At 45.8% G+C, this 14,899-nt stretch overlaps 1 protein-coding gene across 4 annotated transcripts in view; it reads right to left on the reverse strand.

Annotated features, from left to right (window-relative positions):
• Positions 1–3,617, reverse strand: part of PRMT2 (protein arginine methyltransferase 2) — a 32,416-nt gene extending 28,799 nt beyond the window's left edge. Inside the window, exons 1-2 of one of the 4 annotated variants that reach the window (XM_017538473.2) lie at positions 3,474–3,617; positions 1,997–2,091 (exon numbers count right to left, since the gene is read on the reverse strand). In XM_017538473.2, coding sequence (XP_017393962.1) covers positions 1,997–2,035 — 39 coding nt within the window. In that variant the 5' untranslated portion in view covers positions 2,036–2,091; positions 3,474–3,617. Of the gene's footprint in view, positions 1–1,996; positions 2,095–3,473 lie in introns of all 4 variants that reach the window. The other 3 variants (XM_017538472.2, XM_037741994.1, XM_017538474.2) reach the window with 3 other exon arrangements.
• Between the last annotated feature and the right edge of the window lie 11,282 nt (positions 3,618–14,899).

The following is a 14,899-nucleotide window of genomic DNA, read 5'->3' on the forward strand; positions in this document are numbered from 1 at the left end:
AGGCACAAAAAAGAAATGTGACAAATATAAAACAAACAGCAAGATGTTACACTTAATCATATTAGTCATTACATTAAATATGAATAGACTAAATACTTTAAATATAAGGACTTATGTTGAGGAAAAATATATACACATAGACACATATACATAGACACACACACACTATGAAGCACTAATGATAAAAAAAAAAAAGATGGTACAGCTATATTAACATTAAAAAAGGTTTTGTTAACATTAAAACCTTTAATGTTAAAGGTGTTAACATTAAAAACAGGTAAAAAGACGTATTTTGTAAAAATAAGGTCAATTAATCTAGAAAACAAAATCTATACTAAATATATACATGCAATAATAGAGACTCAAAATTTTTTGATAAAATCCTAAAAAGACTCATCAAAGCGGAAAAAAGAGATAGAACACAAATTACCATTATCAGATATCTCTTCTATAATGAAGGGTGGTATTAACAGGTTGAACACAAGTATTACTGAAATACTACCATGACCCACAAGTAGTCAGCAAAATTAAAATAACAAGATACGTTTCTAACCCAGGAGACTGACCAAAACTTAAAAGTCTGATGCTGTCAAGTGTTAGCAGGCACTATTGTGGGTTACCGACAGACCTGTGAACTGGTTAAGTCGTTCTGCGGAATTAGTGATCATTACCCAGTGAAACTGAAACTTGGAATCGCTTCCACCCTGCAATGTCGTTACTGGAGAACAGAGGCATACAGAAGGATGGTCACTACAGCACTGTTTGAAATAGAGAAAACTAGAAACAAGTGTTCAAGGAAAGGGAAATAAGTAAAATGGGGCATATGCCTACCGTATAGCAGCAAGACTGCAACAGGCCCATACACGTATGTACAAATAGGGTACTTTCTACTTTCAGAGAAGGAACATGCTACAGGAATACCCCACAGTGGCAGGACTGAACCAGCAGTACACACATATCAACACGGACAAATTCCCCAAAGGTACAGTTAAGTGAAGAGGCAAGCTACAGGTGACACTGAGAGTATGACACCATTATGGAAACTCTAAAAAGCACACACAGACCATATTATATATCGTTCAAGGATATCTACATAAGGCATAAAGGTATAAAAACAGTGCAGCGGCGCACAACAGATTCATGATTCACAGTTGTGTTTGCCTCTAGAGAGAAAAGAGGAGAAACAGGACTGAGATTGGGAAGCAAACTTGTTGCTTTTTGTTTTTTAAGAGATGAAGTCTCACTTTATTGGCCAGGCTGGAGTGCAGTGGCTGTTTACAGGCACGATCATAACACACTACACCCTCAAACTTCTGGCCCCAAATGATCCTCCCGCTTCAGCCTCTTGAGTAGCTGAACTACAGACTGAAATACACCCGAGAGTATTTTTACTTTATATATAGAGAGAGAGCACTTAATGTACATTGCTTAATGTACTTGTTTACAATATCATCCTGGAAATATCCTAATATTTGTTAAATTTCTCAGAAGAAAAATAAGATGTCCGTGGAATTAAAACATTTTATGAATAATCAAAGAAACATAATCAACATTCCTTAAAATTTGAGGCTTTTTTACTGCTAACTTGAACAAAACTACATGAGTAACCCAGGCAGAAACAGTATGAATACATGGATCTTTTCTAATGTATCCAACTGGCCCTCAATATATTGCTGGTATTATGCATGAAATTTTATTGAACAGCTCAGAAAATATGCTTGCTTTGCCAGTTCACGTGCCAAAAATGGAAGCCGAAATGATGCTGATGTTTTGGGGCTAAGTATTTCCTTAGAAGGGTTTATGGTGCCCAGTGCAGGATGTCATCCTACAGACACTGCATCTCCTCTGCCTCACAATCTTCACATTTAAGCATTCTACTGTGTGGCCACCTTCCAAGGCACAAGTCAAGTTCATCACATCTGTGAGCTGACACTTAACTCTCTGTAATGTTCGCATTCATTAAAAACAGATTTTTAGGAACTGGAACCGAAATTACCTGTGATTCACTTCTGGGACAGTCACCTGATGTTGCCATAGTTCTCTTCAGCTCTGCCTCATAACTCCTGCTTTATTTCATTTTCTTCCCCATTTCTACTTTTAAAAAGAGAAGGAGACACAGAGTACTTGCCACATTAATAATTAAGTTCACTTAACTTGTAAGGTCCATGACAAAGGTCCTCTAACAAATAGAAATAAAATGTGTATGTGTGAAGAACGGTATAGAAATGAAAATTATAATCACAATTCTTCACAAAGACAAAAGCATTTAAAAATCATAAACTTCAAACAGTGTGTTTTCTTCACTAGTCTGCAAGGTGTTAATCTTACTCATTTGCTGAAGCCTGTTAGTTTCTGTAAGATCGAATGCCGACTTAAAGCAATGTAAATCAGTATCCATTCTTTTCTTAGAACTGCGATAGCTTTAATTCCAATTAAAAGTCCCTATTTGGGACTTTATAGTGTTTCCACTAACAGGAACGAAGGTGTGCATCTTCCAGTCTTTTCCTTCTCAATTCTTATTTTTCCAGTAACAGTGTAATCCACACTCTGCTCTGAGATCAAAGTGTTTTTTCAATTGCATAGCAATTCTTTGTTTAAAATGGAAGCTTCACTGCTAAATTCAGACTTGATGCTTATTTTTGTGATGTTCATAGTTACAAATACTTACTGATTTACAGAATTATATTTTCATTGGAAAACCAGCGTCCAAATTGGGATGGGTCGGAGTGGGTGCTGGGGTGCGCGCTGGATCCGGGCCCACCTAAGATGCCCTTGGGAGGAACAGGATCATGGGGGTGGGAACAGCTGGCCAATGAAGGCGGGTGAGAACGGGGCAGGAAGCGGGCAAGAAGCGAAGGGGCCGCGCGTGAACGCAGGAGCAAGACAGGGTCAGGCTGGGAGCGCGCCGCAAGCTTCAGGGAAGAGAACGCCGGGTCGGCGGAGCGTGACCGTGAAGGGCGTGGCCGCGAAGGGCGTGGCCAGGCTGGTGGTGAGGAGGGCATGACCGCGGAGGGGGCGGCAGGGCCGGTGGTGAGGTGGGCGTGACCGCCGAGGGCGTGGCAGGGCCGGTGGTGAGGTGGGCGTGACCGCCGAGGGCGCGGCAGGCCCGGTGGTGAGGTGGGCGTGACCGCGAAGGGCGTGACCGGGCCGGTGGTGAGGTGGGCGTGACCGCGGAGGGCGTGGCCGGGCCGGTGGTGAGGTGGGCGTGACCGCCGAGGGCGTGGTCGGAGCAGGCGCCGGCTGGTGGGCGTGGCCGGGAGGGGGAACGGTGCGTTGGGAAGGGTGTGGCGGGGGACGAGCTCCCGTTTGGACGCCAGGGCAGGAAACAGAGACCGCGAGGGCGCCCGGAGGTCCCAAAAGGGAGCGGAGGCCTATGTCTGCCAGCGGCGCACAGGCAGTGCGAGGGCGCCTCACCTGGCCCGTCATGCCTTCCGTGCAGTCCAGCCGCCTGAGCTGCCCATCAGGAAACCTACCTCAGCCGCGTTTCTCCGCCGAGTTCCGCGTTCGCTCCGCCAGTGCGGAAGGCCGGAGGGTCCTTTCCAGGAGCCTGAGCCACCGCCCTCAACCCGCGCAAGCGCAGTGCGCGCAGGCCGGCCTCCGAGAAAGCCCCGCCCACAGCCAGACGCCCCGCCCTCTCGGGAAGCCGGGCTCCCGCCCTCGGCTCGCCAGGCGCACTGCGCTTAGACCGTCTACAGCTAGCACTGCGTCCTACGCAGGCGCACTGCATGTCTGCGCCGCTGCGGTCGTGCGGACCCGAGGTCGAGCGCCCCCGTGGGTGCAGCTTGTCCCCAACCGCCCAGCGCCGTCGCTCGGCTCTGGGTCCGACGCAGGGTGCGGGGCGCGGGCGGGAGTCCGACCCGGGGCGGGGGGCGGAGCTGGGCACCTCACGGCCTGGGAAGTACAACCCCTGCGAGCCACAAAATGGCCGAGGCGTCCGTGGAGGACCCGCCCCACAGCCTGTTTTCTCTCCATTTGATTAGCTTTCCCATCCGCGCTGCGCAGGGTGCGCCCTCTGCCTTTCTCCTGCCCAAATGGAAGCAGAACGAGGACGTTTCTGTTTTGCTGAGGGAAGTTTGGGGCTAATGAGAAATGGGCGGCACTAATGCCGGTAAAACAGAACAAAAATTCGGAGGGCCCCCTGCAGCCGTCTGACTGGACTCCCACCTTGGCCTCCCAAAGTGTTGGGATTATAGGCAGGAGCCACTGCACCCAGCCAGACCGCTTCTTCATAAAACCTTTTCATCACCTTTGGCAGTTGTGAGCAGAAACACATGAAACTTTTTAAATGGAGATTTTTATTTATAAGAAATCTGACGAAAGTTAGATGATTATGCATACAAAACTCTTCCGGTTACATTGATTTTAGAAATGTTCTTAGAAAAATAAAGATTGAGGAATCAAATATAGGCCCACCTTCCTTTCACTTGTATTCATACCTTTCTAAAACATTTACTAAAGAAAAAACTTGGAAAAAGAACTGTCTCCCCAAAAATACAGAAAAAAGCTCTCTCCTAGTTTCTCTGCAGAGTAAGGCGTTTCCTCGTGCTCTGAGGCACGGCAGCAGCATTGCACATGGTTGAGCCTTGGACTCGAGGCATGCCCAGGTTCAAGTCCTGGCTTTGATGCTGAGTGACACCACCTGGGTGAACTACTTCTCTGAGCCTCAGTTTTCCCCTTGATGATGAAGAAACACGTGTTTCCCATGGAGGCCGAGGCTCCTAAGCCACCAAGCTCCTTCTGCTAAGGGAGGTCCTCGTTTCTGCCATTGCCAAGGTTTCCTTTGTGTGTGACTTGCCACACAGTGCTCTGGAGCCCTGCCCTTGGGGATCACACCCCTGTGACCAGGATGGGGGCAGGGCTGTGCTTGATCAGCCCCCTTCCACCACCGGAGTTCAGAACTCAGCGTCTTACCTGCCTCCTAGGGACCGGAGCGCGTAGAACACACAGGACCTGGCAGAACGCCTGACAGACGTGTCGGGAGGTACTGGAGCACACACATCACCACTCCAGGGGCAGGAGAGGTTGTCACTTGAGTTGCAAAATCTGTTCCTAAAAGAGTCCTTGGGAGGCCTGGCTCCTTGGTGTGCTGAGCAATTGACCCATCACCCGCACTCTCCTACTCAGAGAGGCCACTGGAGCCTTCTTATGGCCAAGGGACCTGGCCAGCTGCACAGGCTGAGGACAGAGCAATCTAAGCCAGGGCTCCAGGAACAGGCGTCCTTCTGTGGTCATCATCGCAGCAGCAGCAAGGTCGGGGTGGGGCGTCAGCATGGGCTGTGCGCGCTCTCATCCTGGGCACAGCCACTGAGCCTCGCCTGGGGAAGGGAGGTGCCCACATGCAACTCAGGCAAACACACAGCCCCTGGGCCTCGTCCCAGGGAGCCCAGAAAGAAGAGTTCCGAAGATAGCAAGTGATTTTCTAAATTAATACACAATAACAGGTAATTAATCTTAAATGTTGAACTAAATGTTAATATGTATGTCACAGGAATTACATCAAATTATTCAGTTTCATTACGGAGCCTGCCTTATGTTTTAATTCCAAAATTAGTTTATTCCTCCTATGATTTAAATTTACATTAGCACTCAATAGAACTGCTAGATACTAAATATACCTGTGGATGTATTCCAGTTACACTAAAAATTTATAGTGCCAGGCTCTTCACAGTGTGTTTAACTTAAAGTTTGTTTTTCAAAAGCAAAAGAGGTTATTGTTCTACAGTAGCAAACCTGCTAGGGATTGAGCTTCCAGATTTTTGCATTTTATTTATTTTTATTTATTTATTTTTTTGAGACGGAGTTTCGTTCCTGTTGCCCAGGCTGGAGTGCAATGGTGTGGTCTCCACTCACTGCAACTTCTGCCTCCTGAATTTAAGTGAATCCCCTGCCTCAGCCTCCCAGGCAGCTGGGATGACAGTTGCCCGCCACCATGCCAGGCTTTTTTGTATTGTTAGTAGAGACGATGGGGTTTCATCATGTTGGCCAGCCTGGTCTCAAACTCTTGACCTCAGGTGATCCGCCCACCTCAGCCTTCCGAAGTGCTGGGATTACAGATGTGAGTTAAGTAGTTTGAACAATCAATTGATTAGACTTTTCTGGCTGCTCATTTGCACGTGTGGTCAAGTACTGTGATGTCCTGGCCCACAGCGCCCTATGGGAAGGCAAAGGCCGTAAGACGTGGGATCCTCTGGAGTCGTCAAATGACAAACACTCCTGTTGAGTGAAAAAACAAATAGGCTAATCCTCTGCTTTTTAAAAATTTTAAACCTGACATGATTTTATTGCAAATTTCCAAGAATCCTTAAAAGTTATAAAAAGTATAATCAAAATAAACATCTGTGGAAGAGTTCTACAAAAGACGAAACTCAATTTTCCTTTTGAGATCTTTCCCCAGCCCCAGTTCAAACACTTCCTGTCATATTTCACCAAGACTCAATTCCTGAGCAAGAAACCACAGGCACAGCAAGTGCCATGAAAAGCGGCTTTGTATGGGGTAAGCTCTTCACACTCCAATCTCCAGTTCCTTCTCAAAGCTTTGAAAAAAAGCTGAAAAATAAAAACAAAAGCCCTGCTGTGTTGAGCTGGGCTCTGGCGTTGCCATGGACCCAGGGCAAACAGCTCCTGCTCTGCCCCAGATCCGCTCACACTGGGCCTGCACTTCATGGACTTTGGAATGACTGGTTAGAACCCAAATGAATTCATGGAATTCGACATGGTTCAAAAATAATAAAATGTGATACTCATGAAATGCTGATATTCTGTCTTAATTTGCCAGACTGGGGGCGTCCTGGATTCAGAGTATTCTAAAGCAGCCAGTAGGTTCGCTCTGCCCTTTTGGACCCTAATAAATCTGGCTCAGAAAGAAATCTCTGTCCCTCTGCTATTTGCTGTTCTTTGCTTTGCCTGGTCTGACTCCTGCCCCAGGAGTGCTGACAGCCCCAGGTTCCACAGACAAGAACAGCAGTGTTTGTGATAATAATAGTGACTCCCAAGTGAGTGCACTGGGCGCTTCACGTGGATCTGTACGTGTGCACGTGTGTGCATGCCAGTTTCCTTCACTCCTCTGACAGCCCTCTCAGGGTGCAGCTTTTTCCCTGTTTTCTGCAGGATGAGAAAGGTTGTCATTGGAGAAAGTGCGTTCAGAGGTCAGATCTGAACTCAGCTCCAAGGCTCCAGCACCCAAGCCCTGGCCCCATGGCTGCCTGCTGGCTGGGAGTGGCATTTCCCAGAACAGGAAAGGCAGTGAGTTCTCATTGCGTTCACACTTGCATTTGCTACAACAGAAGCTCTTTGTCTGTTCTTCACATTCCTTTAGAACACAAACCTCCTTTCTCCCCGTGGCCATCGGTCGCTGGAACCAGCCTCGTGAGTGGCTTGGTGGCGGATGGCACCATCCTTTGTGGGAGAAAACAATGTTGCTGCCCAGGCCTTTCTGAAATGACCTCTTCCTGCCCCCTGACCAGCCCCAGCAAGGCCTGGGGCTGGCTGCCTGGTTGATTGGAGCCAAGAGTTTGCTGAATGGATGAAGAGAGAAGGGACATCCAAACGACTGAAGAAGATCTTGAAGATCTTTTTTTTTTTTTTTTTTTTTTAGACGGAGTTTCACTCACGTTACCCAGGCTGGAGTGCAATGGCGCGATCTCGGCTCACCGCAACCTCCGCCTCCTGGGTTCAGGCAATTCTCCTGCCTCAGCCTCCTGAGTAGCTGGGATTACAGGCACGCACAACCATGCGCAGCTAATTTTTTATATTTTTAGTAGAGACGGGGTTTCACCATGTTGACCAGGATGGTCTCGATATCTTGACCTCGTGATCCACCCGCCTCGGCCTCCCAAAGTGCTGGGATTACAGGCTTCAGTCACCGCGCCCGGCCTGAAGAAGATCTTAACAGAAGATTTACACATCCAAGTAGAGCCCCCCTATGGACCCTCCAGCTCCTTTGTGCCCTGCCTGGGCAGGTGGCACTGTTGCTTGGGAAGGAGAGCCCCTTCCTGTCATGGCAGGTCATCATGTGGGAGCCTGGAGCCACATCAACTCATTTCCCTCCATTTGCAGAGTAGACAGAGGGTGAACCACATGGGCACCTTTGGCTTTCGAGGTGCAGTAGACTAGACACCATGGGCCTTGAGGTGCCATCACCCCTCCCATCATCTCCGAAGTGTCACAGGCTGCAATGCCACGCAGCTCTCCACAAGGCCACGGCCACTAGTCAAGCAATGGCTCTTGGCCACAGAGTCATGGCAGCGTTGCTCACAATGGCACCTTTCTTCCCAAGCCAAAGAGTACGAGGTCTCACTCTCCTGAAAAACACCGTGGTGATCGCTATCCAGCAGCCAGCTGCCTGTTGGCACCCTTATTGTCTCCTTAAGCTTTTTTATTATTGGGAGGAACAGGTGGTACATAATTTTTTTACAGGAAGACTAGTGGCATTTGTGATGTCTTCTTATATTAGTGGGGGATTTTTTATCTTCAGAAAGTAACTACTCATTTTTGGTTTCCAGTTCAGCATGTAAGGAACTAAGAAGTCTTTGCTCCCTCCAAACAACAAGTAAAAAGCTGAATGAACTGAAAAATTAACAGCCCTTCCCAGATCCAGTAGAGAAGGGAGGTCACAGGACAAACCATTGCACCCAACATTGGAGAAACAGACAGGTGGGAGAAAGAGTCACAACTTACCTCCAGCAGATACCTCCAGGGCCAGGATAGGAAGGAGTCACAACTTACCTCCAGCAGATACCTCCAGTGCCAGGGTAGGAGCACCAGAACTGTCACTGAAAAATTGCTGGAGGCTCAGTGCAGCAGAGTCTGAGGGACAGTAACTCCAGGGGGACCCCAGTTCTGGGGGTCCCAGCACTTCTGTGAGTTTTACCTCCAGGAGCTCGACCAGGTCCTCACAGTGAATACTGGAGGAAAATCCCCTTGTGCTTCAGCAGGGAGAAGAAAAAAGGAACCATCGTGAGATAGGACATTCTGTTCTTAACAATGCCTGTCCTCAGGAGTCTGTTTTATCCCAACCAAACGGGCTGGGTTACATCAGAGTGTGACCTACCAACTCCATGTGGCTCTGGACTTCCATGCAGGTGAAGGGAAATACACAATTCCAGCCCCCTACAGCCATCCTGTCCCACCCACAGGATGGGGGAGCACTTGTGAAGGTCACAATTTAGGGGTGCAGGGTCACCACAGGCCTAGACCTGTTCAAAGGATTGTCAAATGCTTTCCCTCCCCTGCACCAGCCACCACATCACTAAAGGCCTTTTTACAGCAGTTCCTTCTCGCCATACTTTATTTCCAGCCTTCAAAGAAAAAATTAAAAGGCATGCCAAAAGACAAAAACTAGTTTGAAGAGACTAAAAAAGCATCAGGAGCAGTGTCAGATGTGGCAGGTTGTTGAAATTATCAAACCAGGAATCTCAATAAACTAGGTATTGAAGGAACATATCTCAAAATAATAAAAGACATTTATGACAAAATCACAGCCAACATACTAAATGGGCAAAAGCTGGAAGCACTCTCAAAAACTGGCACAAGACAAGAATGCCCTTTTTCACCACTCCTATTCAAAATAGCATTGGAAGTCCTGACCAGAGCAATCAGTCAAAGAAAGAAAAGCCATCTAAATAGAAAGAGAAGAAATCAGATTAACCCTGTTTGTGAACAACATGATTCTATATCTAGAAAACCCCATAGTCTTGGCCCAAAATCTCCTTAAGCTGATAAACAACTTCAGCAAAGCCTCAAGATACAAAATCAACACACAAAAATCACTAGTGTTCTTATACATCAACAACCATCAAGCTAAAAGCCAAATGAGGAAGGCAATTCCATTCATAATTGCCACAAAAATAATAAAATATTTAGGAAACAGCTAACCAAGGAGGTAAAAGATCTCTGCAAAGAGAACTACAAAACACTGCTCAAAGAAATCAGAGATGACAAAAACAAATGGGAAAACATTCCATGTTCATGGATAGGAAGAATCAATATCATTAAAATGACCATACTGCCCAAAGCAATTTATGGATTCAGTGCTATTTCTATCAAATTATCAATGACATTCATCACAGAACTAGAAAAAACTATTTTAAAATTTATATGGAATCAAAAAAGAGCCTAAATAGCCAAAAGAATCCTAAGTGAAAAAGAACAAAGCTGGAGGCATCATGCTGCCCAACTCAAACTGTGCTACTGGGCTACTATAACCATACCAGCATGGTACTCGTACAAAAACAGACACAGCAATGCAGAACAGAGAAACCAGAAATAAGGCCACACACTTAAAACCATCTGATCTTCAACAAGGCTGATAAAAACAAGCAATAGGGAAAGGACTCCCTGTTCAATAAATGGTGCTGGAATAACTGGCTAGCCATAGGCAGAAGATTGAAACTGGACCCCTTCCTTACACCGTGTACAAAAATCTACTCAAGATGGGTCAAATACGCAAATGTAAAACCCATAACTGTAAAAGCCCTGGAAGATAACCTAAGTAATATCATTCAGGACATAGGACTGGGCAAATATTTCATAATAAAGACACCAGAAGCAATTGCAACAAAAGCAAAACTTGACAAATGTGATCTATTTAATTAAAGAGCTTCTACACAGAAAAAGGAACTATCAACAAAGTAAACAGACAAAATGGGACAAAATTTTGGCAAACCATGCATCTGACAAATATCTAATATCCAGCATCTATAAGGAACTTAAATCTACAAAAAAAAACCGCACAAAAAAACAAACAAAAAAACCCAAAAAACCAATCCCATTAAGAAGTGGGCAAAGGACATGAAGAACAGACATGTTTCAAAAGAACACATACATGTGGCCAACAAGCATATAAAAAAAACCTCAACATCATTGATTGTTGGAGAAATGCAAATCAAAACCACAGTGAGATATCTTCTCCCATACTCAGAATGGCTAATATTAAAAAGCCAAAAAATGGCCAGGCGCAGTGGCTTACACCTGTAATCCCAGCACTTTAGGAGACCAAGGTGGGTGGATCACCTGAGGTTAGATCAAGACCAGCCTGGCCAACATAATGAAACTTGATCTCTACTAAACAAATAAAAAATTAGCCAGCTGTGGTGGCACATGCCTGTAATCCCAGCTACTCAGGAGGCTGAGGCAGGAGAATTGCTTGAACCTGAGAGGTGGAGGTTGCAGTGAGCTGAGATCAAGTCACTGCACTCCAGCCTGGGCAACAGATGAGACTCCCTCTCAAAAAAACACCAACAAAAAATAGTTTAAAAATAACAGGTGCTGCCAAGTTTGCAGAGAAAAAGGAATGCTTGTACGCTGTTGGTGGGAATGTAAATTAGTTCAACCATTGTGGAAAACAGTGTAGTGATTCCTTAAAGACATAAAAACAGAATTGCCATTCGACCCAGCAATCCTGTCACTGGGTATATACCCAAATGAATATATATCATTCTATCATAATGATACATGCATATGTATGTTCATTGCAGCACTATTCATAATAGCAAAGGCATGGAGTCAACCTAAATGCCCATCAGTGGTAGACAGGATAAAGAAAATGTGGTACGTATACACCATGAAATATCATGCAAGCATGAAAAAGAACAAGAGCATGTCCTTTGCAGGAACATAGGCAAACTATCTTAAGCAAACTAATGCAGGAACAGAAAACCAAATACCACATATTCTCACTTACAAGTGGGGGCTAAATGATGAGAACACATGTACACATAGAGAACAACAGACACTGGGCCTACTGGAGGGTGGAAGTTGAAAGGAGGGAGAGAATCAAGAAAAATAATGAATGGTTACTAGGCTTAATACCTGGGTGATAAAATAATCTGTACAGCAAACCCCCATGACACAAGTTTACTTATATAATAAACCTTTACGTATACCTGTGAATTTAAACTTATTTTTTAAAAAAGAAACTAAGGTCTAAATGAAGAAAGGAAGAGTACCAGCGAATGAATAAATGATAGTAAATCCTTTTTGCAGTCAGATGAGAAATATCAAGAAATGAGGACAAAGAGAAGTCTCATCACCACTCTATGAAATCCACAAATCCCTAAGCTCAGTGTTGCCCACTGCTGCACAACTCACGGCACGGACACGCCTTCATCTAGGCTCATCTGCATCACAGTGGGGGGACAAAGGACAAAATGGGAGCAACGGGGAACCAACATGAACATGAAACTCTGGCTACTCATTTTGCCACAAACCTCATGTCTTCTGCCAGCATCTATAATATTCTAAATTGTTGGCTTGTGAGCAGCGTAAAATCTCAGAGCATCTGCAGTTCTTCAAACACCCCTGTGGAGCACAGGTGAGCCAAGGCTGGTGGTTGGGTGCACTAAAGGTGTCGGGGTCCAACTGTGGATGTAAGCCTGGACAGTGCAGCAAGAAACAACACTTCAGGGCACAGGCAAGGTGAGGCTGGTAGGTGGACATACAGAAGAAGCTTGGGAGCTGAAGTTCTAGAGTGTGCAGTGTCAGCTACAAGCCCGGGCCAGGCTGCAAGGTCACCCAGGACTGCCCTTTCTGTGCATGTGGCTGGAACAGAGCACCACCAGACATGCACATGCACAAGCACCACTGATGGGCTGTGAAGTAGAGCAAGACAAAGCCAAGCGTGTCCCACTAGAAGCTCATGCAGGGAGGTCCATCCATCTGCCTGTCTCGGAGCCTTCCGTGTCATCAGTTTTCCAATCGTGTTCCTTTGACATTGCCAACCAAGTAAACCATTATCAACTGCCGATGAATAAATACTGATACGTACTTTCAACCACTTCTCACTCCAAACATAGTGGGCAACTGACTGTACTGCTCAAAGTTCTGGCCTCTGAGAGGATTTCCCTTCACCACTGTCCTTCGAGATCATCCGCGGCTGTGGCTGTCCACTCCAGGGTGGAACCAACATACCATGCCCACATGTAAACCACTCTCAAGCGTTTTTCTTCCATGGTCACCTGCTGTACGGTGCACCCCACGAGACCACAGACATGGACTGAGAGACGGGAGGCGATGTAACAGGAGTTGGTGCCAGAGGAATCTGAGTCACTTACTCAGGCCACTTACTGCACCTTCAGACTTGCCTGAGATCAGCTTCACACATCATTTCCATGTGATGGCATATTGCTGTGACACACACCCAGCGTTACGGCCAGCGGGATCAGAGAGCACTTAGGCTATGTGGTCTCCTGACAGCCCGTGGTTATGGCCCAATGGCAAGCCAGATGCTGATTCTCAAAAAGGATCAGTTAGCTGCCAAAGAGGACAAGACTTAATCAGAATCCCAGATGCCTGTGCTGCAGTTCGCCTGTGTGTGCTCGTAGAGCGTCCACACTGCATTTCAATGTACCACAGATACTTCAGATATCACTGGATCTACCGACTCCTATGGGCAAAGTGGTAAGGCAGCTTGCATTACAGCCTAAGCTTTCTCTGACCCCCATTCAAAACTGCCAAAGTTATAGGCTGAAAGTAGCACATGCAAATATAATATGTGTGTATCTAAAGTCCCCAAAGCCTAACTAAATATTGTGCTTCCTTTTCACAATAGGTGTTGCAAAATACATCAACTTGTCTTTCACTTGGAGGGGATATTTCAACATATTCCACACCTCTGAACCTGCTAGAAACTTCACTGAGGTGGAGGGCCCCTAAATTTTGTGGGGATTTTCTCCCACTTTTGCTGCTTTCTATCAGATTGAATAAGCATGACAACATCATTAGTGGACTAGTGTAATGTTTCGTGAATTGACAAGGTGACTGGATCTCTGCAGACAGTAGTATTGCATACAGCAGAACTCACATGTGCTTCAGGCAACACTGTGAGTGTACACTGTTGCCCCTGCCAGGTAAAAGTAAACTGCTTCTAGTGGTCCTTGCAAATTGGTTTGAGAAGAAAGCATTAGTAGATCAGTAGCCGCATACAAAATGCCAGAGAATATGTTCGTTTTCTCCGGTAGAGATTTCTCATCTGGCATAGCAGCTGTGATTGAAGTCACCAGCTGATTACATTTGCAATAGTCCACATTCTTCATAATCCGTATTGTTAGGGAAGCAGGAGCCTTGGGGAGTCGGAGTAATCCACTTTAAATTCTGCTGCATCTTGAGACTAACGAGGCACATTCCTTGCCAGTTGCAACCCACAGATCCAAGATGTTGATAGTTGAGGAAACAGCTGAACGATACCTGCAAGGATTCACTGCTACAACACCAGAGTGCAGATGTCCCAATGCCCAAACAGTATATGCTTTCCAGATAATAAGAGTTATGCTTTAATGTACGGACACACTAAAATCTTAAGGACAGTTTTCTTTAAACCAACAGAATAATAAATTTTGCCATGCTGTCTGCTCACCCGCATATAGTCACAGCTTAGTTTAATCTTTACATAGACAAAACCCCTATATAATAAAAACTTAAAAGACAGCCCATTCCTCTGCTTGCTTTCTGAGGATGACCTATTCTGTAATGGAATGCAAGAGAGTTCAATAAACTATCTCTTCTCACTTCACTCTGCAGCTTACCTTGAATTCCTTCCTGCCTGAGATCCAAGAACCCTCTCTTTGGGTCTGGATGGAGACTTCTTTTTCTGGTAACAATTTGAGTTTTGCACGGGCCAAAGTGGCCAGTTAATGGGTTTGTAGGAAGTGTCACAGCCCCTGCTTATTTCAGCTCTTCAGTGGCGTTTATCTCCAAAGGTCTCTCAGGGATTCAGTATTTCCAGATAAGAAGGAGTGGTTCTGGGAACTGTCACCCAACTTCTCCTACCATCATGATCCTCATCTCATACATGAGAGAGCCAGTGAGGGGATTTAGCCAGCGTGTGCTTGTTTCTATTATACAACCAGGAACTGAAAAACGAACCACAGAGAGAACAGGGCACCAAGTGGGTCGCTGCGAGTTG

The sequence above is a fragment of the Cebus imitator genome, unplaced genomic scaffold, assembly GCF_001604975.1.
Source record: "Cebus imitator isolate Cc_AM_T3 unplaced genomic scaffold, Cebus_imitator-1.0 Scaffold112, whole genome shotgun sequence".
NCBI classification, from domain to species: Eukaryota; Metazoa; Chordata; class Mammalia; order Primates; family Cebidae; genus Cebus; species Cebus imitator.